This window comes from Anarhichas minor, unplaced genomic scaffold (assembly GCF_050575085.1).
Source record: "Anarhichas minor isolate MPS153535 unplaced genomic scaffold, ASM5057508v1 ptg000026l, whole genome shotgun sequence".
NCBI lineage: Eukaryota > Metazoa > Chordata > Actinopteri > Perciformes > Anarhichadidae > Anarhichas > Anarhichas minor.
Genome location: NW_027466472.1, coordinates 6,180,353 through 6,201,461, shown reverse-complemented (window position 1 = coordinate 6,201,461; position 21,109 = coordinate 6,180,353). Strand labels below are relative to the sequence as shown.

General features: G+C 44.4%; 1 protein-coding gene across 3 annotated transcripts in view; it reads right to left on the bottom strand.

The window, feature by feature from the left end:
* mecom (MDS1 and EVI1 complex locus) overlaps window positions 1-19,932 on the bottom strand; it is an 86,260-nt gene extending 66,328 nt beyond the window's left edge. For all 3 annotated transcript variants that reach the window (XM_076100934.1, XM_076100935.1, XM_076100938.1), the window contains exon 1: window positions 19,882-19,932. In XM_076100934.1, coding sequence (XP_075957049.1) covers window positions 19,882-19,917 — 36 coding nt within the window. In that variant the 5' untranslated portion in view covers window positions 19,918-19,932. The remainder of the gene's footprint in view (window positions 1-19,881) is intronic.
* Between the last annotated feature and the right edge of the window lie 1,177 nt (window positions 19,933-21,109).

Here is a 21,109-nt window from a genome sequence, read left to right as displayed (position 1 = left end):
ACCACTTTCTTCTTCTCGTTTCTTTTTTTTTCAAAGGCTTCCTCTGTCTCCTGCTCGACTATGAGCAGGGACTGAGATCCCTCCTGTGAGTGACCACAGTAACTTAGCGGTCTCCTGAAGCTTAAAATCTTAGCTGCTGTGGCACTGCTCCAGCAGCAGGCTGCTCCCTGGTGGGCATATCCCAGTTGGGGCATGCTCCGGGCTTACGGTGGCTTCTGTGATCTCAAAGGATGAGAGGAAGGAGGGAGAAAGAAAGATATGGAGGGAGGCACTTCAAAAAAACAACTACTTGACTGTGCTGGAGTGGTTGAATTTGATGGAGCCTACCTGAGAAGCAGGGTTACATTTCTCACCGACCAATCTAAGATGAAAGAGTAACAGTAATGACTGTCCCATGCATGCGGTTATGTATTTCATCTACATCTTCTGAAAACATACTAAAAGACAGTGGACAGAAGATAACAATACAGACTAAACTAAAGGGGCCATTCAGTTCGAGAATACACATTTTACCAAAACAAAAGGGAAAAATCACAATAGCAGTGAGAACAGAGGGACAAAAAAAGTGTTTTGCACCGTTCATTCGGATGTAATTTTGTTTCTGGAGAGAAGGGAAAAATAGGAAAACGAAATATGGGAAAGGTGGGCCCTTTGCTGGGATACAAGCAAATGAAAGAGTTCTGTTAAAAAAAAAAAAAAAAAAAAGTCTGAGAGGGCTGTAAATGAGGAGTGTAAGAGAGTTCACTATGACAACATGCAACACAACATAAAGTAATTTGTTCTGTTATTGGCACGAGTGCATATGAAAGGGCTGCCAGTGTCAAATGACTTTGGGTTGCATGTTTGTGTGTGTGTGTGTGTGTGTGTGAAAAAGTGTAAGAAACAGCAACAGATCAATTAAAATATGTTTAACAGAAGAAGAAAGAGGTCACAGGAGGAGGAGGAAGGTTTTTTTGTTTTGGGGGTTGGCCTCTGCTGAGAGTCGGGGCAGTGTGTGTCAGGTCATGCCTGGATTTGGTGGGGCAGTTGGAGTGTGTACTTGGCAGAGCGCAGCAGAGTGGCGCAGATCAGAGATGCAGGGATGCTCCTCGGGGATTTGGTGGAGGTTTGGCAGGGTCGTGGACAAGTAGGACCAGACCGAGGCCATTGGGAAGGACCAGGGCCAAGAGCCAACTCAGAGAGTGGAGCCTCTGTGCAGGATACCAGCTCTGTAGGCCAGCAGCTCTCAGCACTTGGCTGCCAAGTCCTATCGTAGCAAGCTACTTAGACCTCCCTTACCGTACAGCAATTTGATGTAGTAAAGAGTTTTATGTAGCTTGTTACTCCGTATAGGTGAGGCGTTGGAGGGCAGAAGTATAAAGAATACTTCGACATTTTGGTAAAAGTAAATGGAAAATAAATCAGTCTACAGTTTGAGCCTTTTCCAGCAGCTCTTTGTTGTTGTACTAGTTTTTATCTGGCAATCACTGCTGTGGCCCACAGGAGATGTGAGTATGTCTCTGAGCAGGGCAGGTGAGTTAGAGAGCGTTACAAACATGTGCACACACACATTCTGTACGAGTTAGCACTGGGTGCTTATATGTCCTTGTATATTATGTGTGTGTGTGTGTGTGTGTGTGTGTGTGTGTGTGTGTGTGTGTACACTTGGCTGCCAAGTGTGTGACTCTTGGTCACTGTGTATTTTGTCAGGATTGTGATTAATGACTCACCATCATGATAACATTGGAGGGTGAGCCGCATTCATTCACACAAAGGCCCTCCTCGGGCCCTCTCTCCCTGCCACCTCATCTACTGAGAGGGCCAACAACTGGCCCTCACACCGGCCCTTTGTGCCCGTTAACCTCCACATTAATTTACCCTCCCACTTGTCCCTCTTGCTTTTTCTCTGGATACGTCTTTCTATACACTTGAGTTTTCCCTCTCACTTCTTAGATTATGTTCTATTCTATTACACACATTACACTATGAATAGCTTGAAGGTGAACCTAAATCTAGGAGGCAACAACCCTGTAGGCCAATAAATTAATATCCTTTATCTATAGCAAGATCTGTAAGGTGTGTGTGTGTGTGTGTTTGCATTTCTTCCTTGCACAAATACCCAGAAAGGCACATGCTCTGTATTCACCTCTATCCTCTATTTCTTACCACTCATGCACACACACGCACACACTCACAGGGCGGACTCTCTGGCTGTTGATTAATGACAGTCATTTGTCAGGCAGAGGTGGATAAAACAGTGAATATTATCTTTGTGCTAAGGGCCAGAGCACATCGCACTCTCCCCCTCGTGTCTTTCATAAGTGGTTGAACACAGTGGCACGCCGGGACACGCAAAACAGCCAGGCAGCCAGCAGATCTATTCTCATTACTTCTCTATTAGGACATCAGCTTCCACTGATCAGGCCCTACATCTTTATCCCGGGCATCAGAGAGGGAAAGAGGGGTGGATGAAGGGTAGAGAGGAGAGGAGGGACGACAGAGAGCGAAGGATGGAGAAATGGGGAGAAAGAGAGGAACTTTATAAAGGACAAGGAAACTTGACATTTCTGAATTTGATTAATACAAGCCTAAATCATCCTATTTGGAGAGTCATAGTCCAGTACTCCCATGGTAAATGGCATTCATCTGCCCTTATGCTGTCCTTCAGTGAGGAGATTAACAGATTTGCTTTGACCTTCTGAGTCGGAGGCAGGAATGAAAAAAGGACGGGAGTGTAAACAGTCAAAGTTTGCTTGGTCATTTTTTTTAAACTCATTTTTCGGAGAAGTAAACATGCTGTCTGGAAAACTATGTGGAAAAAACTATGACAGCAATTTTTCATTGAGATGATACGATGGCATTTTTTTCTGACATCTCCACTGAATAAAAAAAATTGTGTACAGCACCTGGCTTTCATACTGTAAACTTTATACTTAATACAAAAAATAAATGATCGGCAAATAATAAATGATCGGCTACGAGAGAGCAACATTAATTAAGTTTATTCTGCAGCAATTCATCTAAGGGGAAAATGTCTGTCAGCCATATCTTCATGGGTATAGCGTGATATTGAAGGCTACTGAGGGGCACTTGTGACTTTCTGAGACAAATCAAAACACAACTCATTTCCATGACAGCATTATCAAATCTTTTGTGGTTGAGATTACCATGACACATACTGCACTTTCTATCCGATGTCCCTGCCTCTCTGCGGTGTGAATGTTTGAACAGAACAAACACAATGCTGAGTAAGTGAAGGCCCTATCACCGACAGAAAGCACAGAAGAATCTGGAAACAAATATTTAATGTTCCCCCATCTCAAGTGGCTCAGCGGCAAATACGTCAAGGTGAGAGTGTGACCATATTAAGGTGAAGTGATTAAAGCAAGGCCAGTTTAAAAGGCAGGAGGCAAGGATTTGCATGTGTGCATGACAGGCACAGCAAGATCTTATTGCAGTGGGGATAATTCAAGGAGAAAATGTTTCCAAGAGCCTGTATGATGTAGTACACTGATGCATTGAATATGGCTTCAAAAAGTAAAGTTGTCGTATTTTATTAACAGAAATATTCACTAACAAACGTTATTATTAAAAGTAAAGTCTCAAAACCAAATCATGATGTTGAATGCAGAAACGTTGCCAGAGTAATGTTTCCATGTTTCCCCGAAACTAAAGCCAGTTAGGTTAGGTCAACCAGCTTCAGAGTGAAAAGTTCACTCTGATTCTTTGACCGCTGACTCTTTACCGTTTGTGACCTCACGTGACTCTTTATTAGGGCCGAGCACATCCACCTGGAGCCACACCAACATGGCTGATCATCAAAGAAAGCTTCAGGTATGATCCCTTGCTCGTATTCAACGTTTGACAAAAAGAAACAAGGGTTGAAAAAACACCACTTTTGTCTCCAATTCAGCCCATTCTCTGTCCTCAAAGTGTCCCCGTCCCTCTCTCTCTGTGTCTCCCAAATATGCAGCCAATAAATAGCGCAGCATGCTTAGTTATTTCCTCATTGGGACAGACGGAGAATGAGAGGTGGGGCTGAGTGCCACTGCCTCTATATGCACCTGACTGCCGTAAATCACCGCCACAGCGGTCCCATCTTCATGCTGGAGATTTAATGAACTACCGCAGGCTTTTTATGCCTCTTAAGGCTCGCTGAGTGACCACTTTGTAGTTGTTCAGAAGAGAGGCGACGCTGCCTCTGCCCACTAAATCTTCCCTGTGCCACCGAGGATAAAATCTCCCTTTATTCATGGGCTATTTACCAGATCCAGATTTATTACGGGGGGTACTCTAACAAAAGGGGGGTGAGAGACAAAAACCCCCACCTCTTTCCTCCCCCAGGGCAAGCTGGGTTAGAGACCTGGGAGCCCAACGACTCATCCTCGTCGGGCTTGTTTGGCGTTGAGGGGGGGCTGTTTTTTTTTTATAGTGTAAGAGTGCAGTAGAGACCTCAATGTGCCCTCTCTTAATGACTGCATTGCTGACGGCGACAAATATGAAGCAGGTATACACACTCTCTGGTGAAGGGCACACATACCGTACCTGAAAACACAGTTGTGCATGCAGGTGTATATGGGCATTCAAACAACATAATGCAAGTGTAAAAACACGATGCGTACTATCCCATCTGTCCCTTCACTGACCCACCGTGTTACCATGGTACCGCCTCTCTAAGCCCCTTGTTGTGTTGTCTGGCTGAGGGGTCATGGGTGACAGGTCAAAGAGATACTTATAGATACATGACCTTTGTGATGGCTTTGTCAAAAGACCTTAACAAACCACTTGAATGTCTTCACTCCAAAAACTGCCTTAAGTACATACACGAATGCATTAGCAGAGTGTAATTCTCTACTGTTAGTTGGAGAGCATGGGTCTGGTTCTCTTGGCTGAGCATGAAAACACCTTCCTGCATCACATTCCTCTGATGGCTCGCTAACAGCTCACCTGTCTATGCTCTGCAGTCTCACTGCTGCCTGCCACCACTTGTACCCTCCAGTTCATGGACTTTGCTGACCCAGCATTGACCCTGTTGCATTGTGTCTCCTTGTTCCTCTTGAATAGACCTTACACCCTCCTCCTTCTCCTCCTCCTCCCATTAAAGGGAGGTGCCCTCTCCACTTCTCCACAACTCCTACTTTGGTCTCTTTGTGTTTTTTTTGTTATTTCAACTCTGTGCCAGGCTGCTTTCTGCCCTTTTAGTGGCATCATTGCCTTTAGCCTACTTACTCCTTAAGTTCTGAAGAAAATTAGAATCCAGCCGCTTGGTTTCTGTCATTGTCTTTCCCTGAACTCATTAAGCTCAATTTCTCCTCTTCTCCAATGAGACTCAAAAAAAAACAGAAGAGTTCAATTTGAAAATGATGTGCAATCTGTTTTTTGGATCAGGCCCTCAGGCCCAAGAGGCAAGCAGACAACTGTGGACAGCGCTGAGCCGTATTATGACAAACATACAAATGGCTATATACTTCCACACCGCTCATCCAAGAATTATCACACAACTTAAATGTTTCGAAGCAAAACAAGTCCGTGCGGAATTCGACAGACTTTTTCAGGCTTTTTTAGCTGCTTTCTCATTAGCAGAATGAAAGAAGCCTTGCCGGAAACTCCACTGGTGCACGGCCACAGCTGCAAGCTTTTGAGTGCGAGAAAAAGTTTTGCTCAATAACAATTCATAAAAAAGCAAGCAGATTAATTACTGAATTTGATCTCGCCGGAGAAACTCTCTGAGAATTTAAAGTTAGCGGAGATAAGGGTGACATCAAACAGCCACATGTGTTTGCTTATTTAAAAAAAAGCTGGGACTTGTTATCAGGGCTGGGCAGGACTTTAGGCTCCACACATCTTGTTGTTGTGGAGCCTTTCTAGTCTTGAGTGTGCTGAGGAGATGGGGGGGGTTAATGGCAGTAGTGGTGTGTGTGCATGACGGGACTTGAACCCTGCTGCTAACCCCCCCCTCCTCCTCCTCCACAGGCAGGGGCCGGTGTCTGGTTGGGTGCCAGAAGTTCTGAACCAATATTCACAATAATGTTCCTGCTCCGAGGGGCCAGCGACAGAAAACACTGTGGAGTTGTGCCAGCTTTTGCTCCCCTCCTGTTCTCCTCTTTCCACTGCCCCACCACACCTCCCTCAGCTGTGGGAGTCTCTCTTTCTGTAGTTCTACCCTTGTCGCTCCCCTTCTTCAACCATTTTTAAAGCTTATGGCAGAATGAAGGTTTATTGATGTATTGTATGTGTGTGTGTGTGTGTGTTTGCTGCGTCCCAACACTGTTAATACGGCACCATATAAAGTCTAAGTGTGTCCATAATTGCTAGTCCATTTATGTTTCTATGTGGTTACACCACATTATACAACATTATACATTTTTTGGGGGGGAAATTATAACTGAAAGAGCAATGATTATCAAGAGATGATATTTTTAAATAATTAAGAATATTTCACCATATATATATATATATATATATATATATATATATATATATATATATATATATATATATATATATATATATATATATATATATATATATATTTCTGAGGTGACTGAATTACAAGCCATACCTATTACACCGGTATTGCACTCAGCACTGTGAATGTTCCAAAGAACATATATATCATTATTTGTTCTCCCTCTACAGTATGTATGATATCAAGTCAAATCCCACGGCACACCTTAGCCAGTCTCCAGATCTCACAATTCCTAAATTCTCATCCAACACAACTGAGGTTCATGTACTTATGTGACCTGACCAGTGATCCCTGAATGGTAATTCTTTCTCAGACTCGCATTGCATATGGCCTTTGGCTCACTTCAGAGCACAGCGGTGGAGAACCAGTGTTTTATTGCACTCTCTTTATATGCGCATGCTGGTGTATGTGGAGCATGGAGACAGAGATGAACTCTATGTCCTCTGAGCCATCTCCTCTAACTACTTTTTATGGACCCTAATCACACCAGAGGCATTTATCTTAGCATTGTGTGTGTTTGTATGCATGTATAATGTTTGTGTGTGCAGGTTGGCTTGTCTGTGTCTGTATATGCGGGTCCATGCAAACTAAATGTGCGTGTGTGTTGGTATGTGTATGTCAGAGGCATGCTACTGCTACACCTCACCTCCCTCAAACACCCTGCTGATTGTTCCACTGATGACAGAATGCATCATACCCCCCCTGCACCCCAAAAAAACTGATGATGCTGTCGCCCTGAAACCCCTTTTGTAGCCTTACCATCGGGAATCACCATAAATAACCATGACATCATCCCATTCTTATCCATGGGACGCCCCGTGCTGATCGATAGCACGGCTCCTGCAGTGTAAATAGCTTCTAATGCCCCATCTTCCCCTTCAAATAGGTCTACATTATTTATGATGGCTGTTAGGTTACCAGTCCAGGACACAATTTATTTCACCTCACCCCTGCTCCTATTATACCACTGCTTTTGACTCTTGATGGGGAGATTGGAGTATGGGGTTGGAACATTCATTGCACACAGAAAAAAAAAATACACGGCACCCCCAAACACTCATACACCTCACACTCCTATGGAGGTCCAAAAGGCTCATCACTTGGATGAGGTTGTGAGAAGAGGAGGAGGCAGGAGGATGAAGGAAAAATGAGGAGGAGTGAAAGTGGACCTGAGTGCTGCCTGGTCCCACCCTGTGGTAACGATGGGACATCCTTTACTCAGATGACAGTGAGAGTGGCAGGCCTATTTGCGCGGCCGCCGGCACGCTGTGACGGATTGGACAGACAGAGCGGTTGGAGGCTCGTGGAAATGACAGGCTGCATTTCCATTTGGGTGAAAAATCTGGCTAACGTGGCTGGGTGGGTGAGGAGAAAAGGGAACACATGGGCTGGCCAGCCTGTCTGTTGTTGTTTGGTCAGTCTACTCTCTGTCTGTCTGTCTGTCTGTCTCTTTGCCTAAATTACCTCTTTCTATTGATTTGCATGTTAACTGCCCGTCTGTTTGTCTTTCTGTGTGCTGCAAATGTTCCTCTCATACACACACATGAAAGCATGGCCCAAACATTTAGTAAAAAATACCGTACATTTTACATTTGATATAGATAAGATAGACAGAAAGTAGTTACATAGGTCAAACATGTTACTACCCCACATACAGTATATCCTATACATGGGAGTAATATGTTGTCTTGTTGATGTTGTGCATGTGCAAGAATGTGTGTGTATGTGAGTGAGTATATTAAGGACTATGGGAATTAAGTATATCAACATAAGCAGATTGTAACTGCTTCTAGTAGACACAAGAATAACATACCATTTCATATTCATCATGTTACGCAAACACAAAACCATACACTAAGCAAGCATCCTTCTTGTGAAAACTTTTATGGCTAATAAGTTGGGGTTTGGGGACGTATTTCACCAGGGGTGGAAAGGCAGAATATTCGCCGAGGTGGACAGCTCTCAGAGAAGAGCGGCAGCGAGGTATTATTCTCCAAGCAAAACCCAGGGGTTTGTGTGTGAGAACGGCCTGAAGAATGTTCATCCTCACGCCTCATTGGTGTTCTCATTGCTGCGCGCAGATCGAGCACTGGAGATGGGACACCCTAGATTTACGGGACGTGTCAGAAGCTTCACATCCTCGGGCCCCCCGGGGCCAATCTCCTGTCTTGATCTGGCCTGCAAGGAAAACAGCCGTCCCTCACAGCCTGACAGTGAGGTGGAGCCATCCAAACACACAGGGAGGACGGAGACTGGTGGAAATGAGGAATGTAAAGGAAGGAGGGAGGGATGGAGTGATGGAGGGAGGCCACCTTTGGCGAGGACCACCGCAGCTCCGGCAGTCTTGATTCTTCACACATCACTATACAGTGATAAAATGGCCAAGTTGGACTCCTGCAGAAACTTAAGGCTGATGACTTTATCTTCGTAAAGTAACATCAATGGGAAGTTTCTATGGTAACGTACATGAACAAACAGTGGCTGATCTGATCAAGACCTGCTGTTCAACAGGTGTTCGCATTCAGTGGCTATTAGCCGTAGTTCAGTCACAGCCTTATTAAACTTACGTAGAGAAAGAAAGAGTGTGTGTGTGTGTGTGTAAACTCTGTCTTTCCTCCACAATCGTTCTCAGCATTGCTCATAAACTTCAGAATCCTCAAAGAGAGGAGAAGCTCTAGCAGCCTAAAGCCCACAAAGGCCTTTTTGTCCCCTGCAGGAACTGGTAGCTGTTCAGGAAGTGGAGCCCGGTGCCAGCAGGATGATTTATGGCTCTGTGTCCTGGGTGGTGGTTGGACCTGGTCCCACTGTCACTCAGGGCCAGAGAGAAGCGCTGCATGGCCCGATCAGAGGCTGCCCAGAACTCTAAAGACATTACAATGCGTGTCATAAAGTGGTTTGGAGGGAAGGGAAGCAGCCATTAAACAGTTTGGAGAAAGAGAACAATTGGAGGAGAGAATACGGATGACACAAACCCTGCTCTCAGAGACTCTGGCCTGGTCTGGTCTGTCTTGGCATCCTCTCTCCTCTCCTCTCCTGTTTAGGGCTCATGACAAAGCATAATTCGGCTGAGACACTTATTTTGCAATTTTGTTCTCATCTGTGCAGAAGACGCTAACTCGTTAGGACTTCACAGGGCTTGCCAGGACTGGAGACAACAATTAGTTTGTTGGAGATGTCAGAATTGGCCACTGGGTTTTGCAGGATGAAATCCTTTGTGACGGATTGTTGCTGACAGCACAGGCTCGGCGAGGAGGGAGAGACAGACTCCCAGAGCGCCCTGTGTAGTGGAGGAACCTTTGGGCTGCATTAACCCTTATCTGTGAGCGCCGATGAACAAAGTTCCCTCACAGACTACCTGCTGTAGCCTGGAAAATCCTATTACAGACTGCAGAGGGACACTTGGGAACACTCCATCGGGAAATCTGTCTCCCTCGGCACGTACCAGAGACAGGACATTGAGTTCTCTCTCCACCTTCTCAGCTCATTCTGCCTCTCTTTCATTCACTATGACTGATTTAGTCTCTCTCTCTTGTACTCTTCTCTCCCCTTTATCCGTCTTTGTCTCTCGTCTGCCTCATCCATCACTCTTGTTTTCACCCTGTCTCGTTGTCTAGTTTTGCCTATCCTATCTTCTCACAGACTACCCCCTCAGTCGCTATGCACAAGTATGTTTTAAGTCCCCTTTTCATCCCAGTCACCCCTCCACTCTCTCCCGGGAGGAGAAACACTATCTATTCCCCACGATCTTCGCATGAGTGAGCTGCATTTATCTGTGTGTTTTAGGGTGACTGCCATGTGTAGAGCCCAATCCCCTGCCCCACACTAAAGTTGAGAAATCTATGATGCAAAACACATGAGCATACAGTATGCTGGATGTCTAATCCAATATATCCCAGAAACATTCCCTTTTTATTGCTCAATTTACATCTTCAAACAATGAACAATGCTTGGTATGAAAAAAGATACTCTGCAAAAGCTGCTGTGATGGAGTTACAATAACATTCCTGGAGTCACTGTGAGTGTAAACAAGAAATGTAACTCTGCAGAACACAAGTGAAGTCTGATTTGCAGCATATGTAGCCTATAGTGCAGCATCGTGAGACTTTAGAGAGGGAGCACTTGCAGAAGAGTATTGTGTTTTGTATTTTTGCTGTACCATTGCTGAATAGTTTTTTTCCAATAATTCTCAAAACATTTTTTTTTGGAGAGTTTCAAATTATTCTGAACGAGTTACTGAAGCTGTAAAAGCAGGTACGGTACTTGATTCACTTATTTCAAAACATAGTATTTGCCACTTTGTTCTCATTATTCAAAAGGAACGCATGTTTATTCTGAACATAACCAAACTTCCCCTGTTAGAAATTATGCAATGACAGAAATTGATGGACTGTATCATTATTATGCAACCTGAAAGCAATTACAAAACAATTATTGACCAGGATGTGAGTAGTGATAATTACCATGGTAATTAACCCCATTAAATACAAGAGCCACACGAATTTAAAATGTGACCTTCAAACACTGTACAAAATATGAACAAACACCCTTTTAGTTAATTAGCACTCGCTACAACAGTAGGCCAAAAACTGTTTTTGACTGCAGAGTCATCCCAACGCGAGTGGCTGGTCTCAGGTGTGTGGGCCGGAGCGCTGTGTTGTGTAAGAGGAAATAAAACCACAATGTGAAAATACCACATTACAAGTAAAAGTCCAGCATTAAAATGTAACTACCAGCAAAACATACTTCAGTCATTATGGCAACTGCCTCCTTTCAGAGCATGATGTTCTCATAAATGATATTAGTTGATTATGATTAAGGTAACTTCTGTTGGGTAGCTTAGCTATATATAAATTATATGCATCATATTTTTATATTTATATGTGAAATATCAATCTGAAAAGTACTTTCTACAAATGGCTATTACATAAATAAATGTGGATAAAAAGTATACATTTCCCCCTGAAATGTAGTAGAATAGAAATGTAAAGTATAAGTACCTCAGAATTGGACCTCGGCGAAATACTTAAAAGTAGGTAAAGTAAAATCTCCGAGTAGAGGTCAAATCCAACATAAATCATATCATAAAAATGCATAGTCTACATCACAGATGCTGTGTAGGATCAATTCAATGGCCTGCATCTTACTTTACATGAGGAACTGCCGCCAATAAACTGAATGAACACTGCTGTTGCTATTAGTAATAATACTGCCCTGCTGGTAGTACTAAAAGGGTGCTTTCCATTGACTACAACTATATCTGTGACATAGTGCTCTATAGACTAAAGTATCCATCAGCTGGCGAAGACGTGACATATTATTTATCTTATCATATCACAATTTGTCAAGAAGCAGGACGCCATCATGCAATACCATTCCTGAGCAACCTGATGTGGCCTTCTGTCAATCATTCACTCCTCAGCAATCTTTGGCTTTTGTGCATTTACTCCCAGGCCACATCTGAGGGGACCAGACAGGGCCAGCTCACAAATATTGACTTTCCAATAACATAAGAGTGCACAGCAGCCTATCGTATGGCTCGAATTAAAGCATTATGACATAATAGAGCAAAGTCGGGGTTAAGACCTCATTACTGCCACCCGGGGCCTCTGCTTTCTCTCTCTCTAGACCTGGCAGCTCTCAGTTCTGGTTTTGGAACTGCTCCACTCTAATTGGAGCGGCAATATGGAGTAATTGTAAGAGGGGTACGGTGTTACTGTGCTGAATGTGGCCCGGCCTGCGTTTTTTAGCGCTTAACCCAGTAATAAGCTCTCAAACCAGACCGCAATGTCCCATTACCCTTTGAACTGCGGTGCAGAGACAGAAGAGAGATTCCAACATGTGAGTGAACACACACACACACACTAAACACACAAAGCAGCACACTCCATACGGGATACATGGATACATAAGTATATGGAGATTGTGACTGTGTGTAGGTTATAATAGCCGTGAGAGAGTGAGGGAGAGTCTGGCGGAGGCTAAGAGGACAGAGGGCCGTGCCTGTTTGCGCAGCGCTGACCACAGACACAGAGAAAGTGGTTTTGTAGAGCAGTATTAGCTCTTGATTATTTGCGTTAACCGGTACTTAGATTTACTGCCTGGGTAATGCGATCTGACTGGTAGTTAAGCACTAGCAGCAACTCGGGGCAGCAAAGCCAGGACAGAGTTGCTGTTCCCTCTCTGTTTCCCCGGACTGGACCAATAAAAAGCCTGCAAGCTCTGCCCCCGAGTCGCCGTTTCTCCCTCTCTCTAACCCTCCCTGTTGAGAAGACATTTGGAAACAATCAGTAGTGTGTTTTAAGGGAAGGCCCTTCCCCTATCAATCCCCCTAGATAAGGTATCTATGAGCCTCTCTCTGTGGCCCCGCACACGGAATTCATCACCTCTGTTTCCTGTATGCCGTTTAGGGGTCCCCTCATTCTCACTCCTATCTGTGCAGAGTGCAGGGGGCACATTTTGTGCGCGTGTGTGTGTGTAAACCTATGGGGTTTACCGTGTAGTTATGGGCACGCATACACATTACAAACATGTAGTGTTGATTTTTGTGTGTGTGTAAATTAATAACAGCACTTTTTTTTGCCCAGGGGAAGCTCTGCAGACAGTCGACGAGGTGCGTTTGATTAAAGTGCTCTTATGTGGAGTCAGTAGCACATTCCCCATAGTCCTTTCCTAAGGTTACCTCAATACTTCCAACACATTTACTGCCTATCGAGTAGTAAATTAGGAGGTTGTTTAACATTTTGACTTAAAGGTTCACTCAGAACACTCTAACCTTAAAAAATAGACTCTTTGGTAAATTCTTGTGGTAAAATGAATGCAAGCTGGTAAGCGTTTTGCTACATGCCACCTCTCATCTCTCATTTCTCCTTTTACTTCCCTGTAAGTCATCGCATAACACAGAAATGCCTCGAAAATAATGGCTTCGACAGGGACTTTGAAGCTTCCTTGTTCCGGCAAGTCATGCAGTGTGCATCTCTCTCAGTGTATCCAGAGTGCTATAACAGCTGAGGATAGATGATATAAATGTGTGTTACAAGGCAGTGGCATTTATATTCCGCCGATGAGTCAATGCACCTGCATATAAATTCTATTATATCTGTGGCCGTCTAGACGTTTGTCATTGTGTTATTGAGTTTGCCCTGCATGTGTTTCCGATCAGATCAGCCCCCTTTTTTTCAGCTTAGACTGTGTGTTTTGAGTCCCACTGGGAGCCATCAGCTAGTCCGATTTTTTTCTGCATCCAGACTGGTCAGATATAATGGGGGGAGAAACATGTCCCCCCCTCTGTGCTTTTCAAACAGGTGAACTCCTCCTTCCTCATCTCTCCTTTTCCCGGCCTCCTCCTTCAATCAAACAAGTCCCTCCATTCACTTCAGATCTAATTAGGTCCATGACCTTTGACCTACTTGGATAGACCCCTGACGAGAGCCTCCTTCACCTGGTATTGTGCTGCTGGCTACACCTACCAACTGGCATAGCCCCCACTCACGCCCGCCTTTGTCCTTCTGCAATTCACTCTGACTTTGTTCAGTTAGTTAACCTAGCTTCCCCTCCCTGCTGGGAACTCAGACAGAGAATGAGGGAGGAGGAAGGAGTGGGGAGGAGAAGGAGGGAATGAGGGGTAAATCAGAAATTTGTTTTTTCTTGTCCTGTTTTAGTGTGAGAGAAGAGCCACCTCCGGAGAAAGTGGAGGATTTGACTGACCCTGCACTAAGAGAGGGGAATCTTCTCACACTTTATTTCACACTCTCTCATGTGCCTCATCTTCTCTCACATGAGATCAGAACATCAGTAACCCCCCCCTCCCCCCCCAAACACACACACACACACACAAACAGACAAACACACGCCTCAACTAGCACCAACACACAACAGATTAACCCAAAGAAAGGGATTACCAATCAACTGAGAGGCAGGGAGACGGACCCCCAGCTTGTTTTGTCTTTGGGATTTTTGAATGGACATCACTCCCTTCCAAGACAATCAAGCTCCAGTTACATTGAATGGGGAGCTCATCTCCCTCACAGACTCCAGGAGAGACAAAAGCAGACACAGACACACGCGGCTGAAGGCGCTACGGGGCTGCACACTCTGCACCATGTGAAGGAAGTTAGAGGCCAGGGGTGTTTTTGGTAGCACAGCAGGTAAAGCACATGATATTTACTCAACTGGGCTGGGGCCAATCCAACTAATCAATTGTCAATCAATTCAGTCTTCGAAAAACTTACTGTGACTGGTTGTTGCGACATGCGGTATTTTAGACATTATAGATATAGTAGTAAATAAAAGATTTGATAGAATAGATTTGACAAAAATGTTGATAGAGGATAACTTTGTAAAACCCCAGATTACATTCAATGCCACCAATTGTTTTTATGTCTAAAGCTACAATTTTCACTTTCTACAATATCTGTCCATCGCAACTACAGTATGGATATGTTAAAGAAAAGACCATGGTTATAGCAAATAAACTATAGTCAAATCATAATTAAGTAGGAATCAGATCATAAACTGCATGCAAGTTGATTCAGAAACCAGGGTGAAAGCTAGACTTAGCTTAGCTTAGTACGCCATATAGTTCTGTGTTTGTTGTGACTGGTCAGCCTCTAAGCAGGACAATAACAAGGCACTCCTCAATGTTAACTGCTGGAGACTTTATTAAAACTATAGAAAGAGGTGAAAACCCACTTCACCCTAAGTCTGTCCTGTACCCTCAGACCTCTTAGTCCAAGTTCATGTTCTACACTAAGCCTGGTTCTTAGCTCAAATCCAGCTAAACTCTTGTGCCCATGACCATGTTTACTTTTAGCCCACAACCCTAGCAGTTACTTACCATCAGGTCTATCCAACTATGTGTCCCAACTACTAGTCCGACACAGCTTAGAAGTGTAGCGGTATTTACAATAAAAGAAGGTATAATTAAGGGCCTTGTGTTTCCTCACCAGCCTCTTGTCCAGAACATTCCGTCTACATGGTGACACATTTCCCTCTTTACAATATCCGGTCACACACAACAGAGTTTAATGATCTTTATTGTCCCCATTAAAATTCATTAAGTGCCAATGAGACCCCAGCGAATGCTGTGAGCGGCTCCTTCATAATTACAGACAGTGTCTCAGCAGCTAGTTAGTGCTCTTCTCATGAAAGAGAACGGGTCCCACAATGATGTCAGCGCGGCCGTTGTGTTCATGCAGCACAATGCATTGACAACCGCCATTCACATCGCCTTTGCAGATGCAGGACTTTTTCACTTAGTATTTCTAAAAAACGATACGTGTGTGTACGTGTGTGTGTGTGAAAATGTGAAGATGTGTGTCCATTGAGAGGTGCGTGAGTGACAGAGGGGTTCATCCCTAGCGCCTGCCTTTCTAAGCGCTGCTGTGGGCAGGGCCATCTCCGCTGACAGTGGATGGGATGTGGCAGGGGCTCGGGGATTAGGGGCTTTTAGGAGGACCAAGAGTGGCTCTTTCTCCCTGTGACAGAGAGAGGTGACAGGCCGTCAGTGCACAGGGGACAGGCGGACAGCCAGCCAGAGACATCTGCATTCATTCAGGACAGCGGCTTATCCGTGCACAAAAAACACGCCCTCTCGAAACGCCCTCCATCCACACTCTCACACTCTGTCTTACACACATGCACACACAAGAGCGCATGTGTGCACACATGCAACCCACAAAAAAAAACCCGATTCCAGGAGCGACCTCACCCAGAGTTCACACTGTCTGCACATATAAAAAAGGCAAAAAAGTAACTACAGATGAACTACAGTTGCCTGAAAAATTTGCATGCGAGATTTCCGCGGTTGTGTAAATGTGACAAATCACCTGCTGGCACCATAACCACAGGCTATATAAGCTCACGTTTTATCACAAAATGTCTTTTGGGATCTCAAATTGAAAGTTTCTCATTCAACACTAAAACAAACCGAATGCAAACACATTTGTTTTTCTAAGTAGATCATTAGAAAATGCAAGATTTTCAGCTGACAACAGTTTAAATGATGGGTCTCCTCCTGGCCAGGCAGCTGCTTCTCCTCCTTACATCCTCCCATCCTCTCAAGACCGGGAGGTTCAGGAGACAGGCAGAGGCAGGAAAGGCCCTGCCCAGCCACCTAATCCTCTACTCCCATTCACCATCACTGCTAATCTCCTTCACCACCTCCCCACCACCAACACTATCGCCTCCACCTGCACCTCCGCCTCTCACTCAAGAGGTGCACAAAGGCCCTAAAGCGCCCCTGTCCCGCCCCACTCACCATCCCACCCATTCTCGCACCCCTAACCTGCTCCGCCCATCGCTCCTACAGCAGGAGAGGAGGCACCCGGTTTTCTAAGACCAGGGCCCATAATCCCGTGGGGCTGCGAGTTTGGGTGAGCCCAAAGGCTCATTGAGTGCTGGATAACTCTCTCCCGGACTCTAACGCTCTGTCTCATTGTTGTCGCTGCTGAGAAGAAGACAGACACAAATGGAGTTTGAATTTCAATGTGCCTAACGACTCAGAGAGAGAGACAGCAGAATATAAACTGGTGGGCATCCAGGCGTTAAGAGTACTTTCAAGGAAGCCATGGAGAAATGCATGCAAATACTATGGGCAAGAGCTGGCCACCTCATCCCAAATATGAAAGTTGGAATGCAATATATTTTCAGTTCATGTTTTATAATTTGTATTTCTATTACTTGAGTGAAAGTATTAAATTAAGTCTGGGAAAACATATCGAGTACTTAACCCTCTATTATTTGATTTCTTTGCCCCGTTAGATGAATTTAAGCTCAGCCCATGTGCTAAACTTTGGTAATAGAATCGCTCGTCAGCTTTGTTCTGGTGGGTCCAAATAAGACTTTCACTATTCACCAGGGTTGAAAGGGCACTTCACTTTCTATTTAGATATTCAAAGCTATTTGGATTTATTACAAAACTCCCATTGTTCCTATATTAGGTGTTTATTGTTCTGTTGTAAATACAAATTCCATTAAATTAATTCCTTATTAATGCATTAGTTCATTGATCTTTCGAATTAATAAATCCAGTCTATTTTCAGATTTGACATTTTTTTAACTGAAAGTAAAGCTTCAGTCAACAAAGTGGTTGGGTTGTGATACATTGTTTATACCGACAGACAACATCTGGGAAACGATTCAATTCTAAAATCCTTAACACAGCTCACAAACACACATCTAACTGCATGCACAAACACACAGTGAGCATTGTGAGTACTGGCAGAGTCAGCACCCTGGTTCTGCATACAGCAGTGTAGGTGGGCATCTCAGCCCAACAGACCGCTCACTCCTGCCTCTCTACCCCTTATTTACCGGACCTATCTTTCCCATAAGTCACCATTCCTGTATTCATAAAGCATCACGGACGCTATAACTCACTCGTCCCCTTTATGAATAAAGCCCCCAAATTTATGGTGATGGCTCTGAGGAACGGTGGCCTCCCTGGTGACAAACTTCCCCCAGTCTGTCACCACTGGCCTGGGCCGCTCAGGGCCCTCCATCAAACGCTCCAGATGGGAGCGCCACTTTAGCGTTCCCCGGTCGGTGACATCACCTCGCTGCGGCGCACAGAATTGATGATGAAAGCAAACATATCTATCTTAACTCACATTTACCAAATCAATTTTATTTTTACAGACCCTCCGCAGGCTTATTGGCATATTGAAGGTTTGCAGGCGGGAGGGGTGGGGTGGGGGGGGGGGTGAGCAACGGATGAGGGATGGTGAACGGGTGGGCATGGGAGGAGAGGGGGGAGGGTCAGGAGGGCTTAATGGCATTTACCATATTTAATGCAGAGGGATGTCATCACTGAATATCCATTCTGAATAATGTGGCATTTCATCATAAATTCTTTACAACTTATTTACTTAATGGAAAGAGTTATGGCTCGCTGTCAGGGTGGTAATTAAACATTGTGATACAGTGCTGCCTCGCCAGGATCCCATCTTTCCCCTCAATCCCCCCACCCGCCTGCCCCCAGACACACACACACATACACACACACACATCCCAGCTTTTTAAATACATATTATTATTCAAGATCCCCATAAATTACCACCGGATTAAAATTCATGAAATCTCTTTTTCCTTTATTTCCTTCCCTGGGAAAAAGAATAACCCAGAGAGCTTGTTCAACCAGCTGTAAATCTCTTTGAGAGGGACAGAGATTTTTTATTAAGATTCTGTATTATGAAAATGGGTAAAAATGAAGAGTTTTCCCTCACTACAATTTAAGAGCCATTTAGGATTTATATATTGCGTCTCACCCAGCAGTTGATAATGAGGGAGAAGTTGTTTCTTGGAGAAATGTGGTCCAGAGTGAAAAAAAGAAAGATATTTATTTTGATTTGGTTCGAGGCGCCAAAACCACTGAGTCAGAGCTGACGGGCTGGAGTAATGGTCTAACGAGCACCGGTCCAAATCCCAAACTATTTATATGAGCCGAATGTTGATACTTTACCAACATGTTCTCAGTCCGCTTTAAAGCACAGCACTGAAATGGACTTAAGGGTTTGGGAGACTCTGGTAAGAGAAGGACTGCTGTATTGAATCATCTTTTTATTTAAACCTGCGACTTTTCACTTTATGAACTGCATGGTCAGCAGTTCTTAATAAGCTTGGTTCCGTCCGACAAAGGGACAAAGGCCTGAGTATGAAGGACTAAATCCTCACATCCAAATTAGAGGGGATCTATTTCGGGAGACTTAATGAGGCTGATACTCTGCCAGCCCCTTCCTCCTACTCTATAAAACTGAACCTGCATGACACTGACGGAGGCCGCATCTAACCTTTGACCTTGTCCTGTGACCCTGCCTTCGATTATTTGTGCCGGCTGACCAATATGTGATTTGCCAATGGCCGCACTGGGTCCCTAACTGGGATGAAAAGGGGATTTATGGCTTTTCATTTTAATTGAGTTAAGAGCACAACCTCGACTCCCTTTCTTTCAGTGGCACTGAGCTCATATTAGATCACTGGGCAACAAACGCCAACAACAACCTTGTGGTCACTGGGCTAAATGTGAGCATGACGACATGGGAGGATATATATATATTTTAAAAAAGAGTCCTGATGCGAATGATACATGATTGGCCAAGGAAAAAAACCTTGTCAGAAAGTGTGCTATTACTGTTACAGAAAATCCTTGTAACTGCAATTTTCATACTTGTACCAAAGCTTAAGCTATACTGTTATAAGTAGAGCAAATTGATTTAACCTAGCTACAATGTAATCTAACCTAAAACCATTGAAAAACATGGTGGTCACTCCATAATTAAAAAATGCCTGTTTTCTTGATATTATAACGGTTGCAGTACACTTATTGAAACACTAATTCTGTCAAACGTCGATGTTTTAGTACCGACTCTGCAAGGCAATCATTTTGGATCACGTTGAGAATATGCACAAGAACTCTTCATCGTTTATCATGTTCCTACCTCCCAGCCTTGAGTGGGGTCTCGGAGACAAGGCATGCGCTCTCCCTCATATGGTCCAAAGCGGTCTCCGACATTAACCCTCCTGCGGCTCCAGATGCCCAGGCCTCCGCCTGGAACTGCTGACTCTCGCAGTTCAAAGTCCAGGGGAATGGTCAAATCTTCTTCTTGGGGTAAAAAGCTGCTCGGGTGTTGGAATGACAAGGGGTGCTGGGGTGAAGCCTCATCCTCGGAGAGCAGAGGGGACGCTGGGTACTCTGCCAGGGCCGAAGAAGTAGCGGGATCACCGTCAGAGCCACATACATCGTCTAAGATGTCGGATGGGTAGAGGGCGAACTCATCGTCACCATCACCTGTGAAAGACACACAGAGAGTCTCTACGTGAGGGTGATGCTCAGGGATATATTTGTGATTGATGGATTATCACAAACTAACGATGGCAACAGGTTATCTTTCCAATGAGTTCCTGACAGCACTGACAATTGAGTTAAACATACAAAGTGTACATATCTTAACTTGATCAGTTAGCGGAAGACAGCCGGTCCAACAGATACCATGATAAAAACATGTGGTGGTGTCATGTGACAAAGCCTCCATTCCACTTTCATTGGGCTCAGTAATAATAAGCAGGAGAGCATTACAGGAGCACACTTTTTTCTAATGTCAATGTTTTCCTTGTTTCTAGTTTCTAATCATTAGGTATGTCCCTGGCCTAGGAAAAAACCAACGGACACATTTATATTCATATCAAAATTATAAAGAACACCCGATATGTCAAAAACAGGCATTTGGAGCTAAAACAAAACAACCTGCAGCAACAACATGGTTTGTTTGCTATTAGTTTGGGCTGATGCCAAGGTGGCTATGCAAGGTCTGCTCAGCATTGTACTGCTCTGACTGTTTTATATTTCCTTTTCCTGAACTCTTTCTCCACCGTACAGTGAAAACAGAGGGAAGCATGCTGGGGTTAATTGTGAATAGAGTGAAACAGGACATAGAAGTACGACCCTTGAACCCACACTGGGCTTCTTCAGAGTGGCACACGTGGCTGGTGGAGCTTAATGGTGGAAGAGGGATTCAATCAATCGCAGTGTTGACACAGTGTGCAGGTGGAGCAAAGTAGCATTGTTCTCCCAAACAAGGAGGACAGAGAGCACAGTAATCAGAAAGACGGATACATTTCACATGTGAAGGAAGTCAGACACGGAGAAAGACAAGTTCACATGCAGAC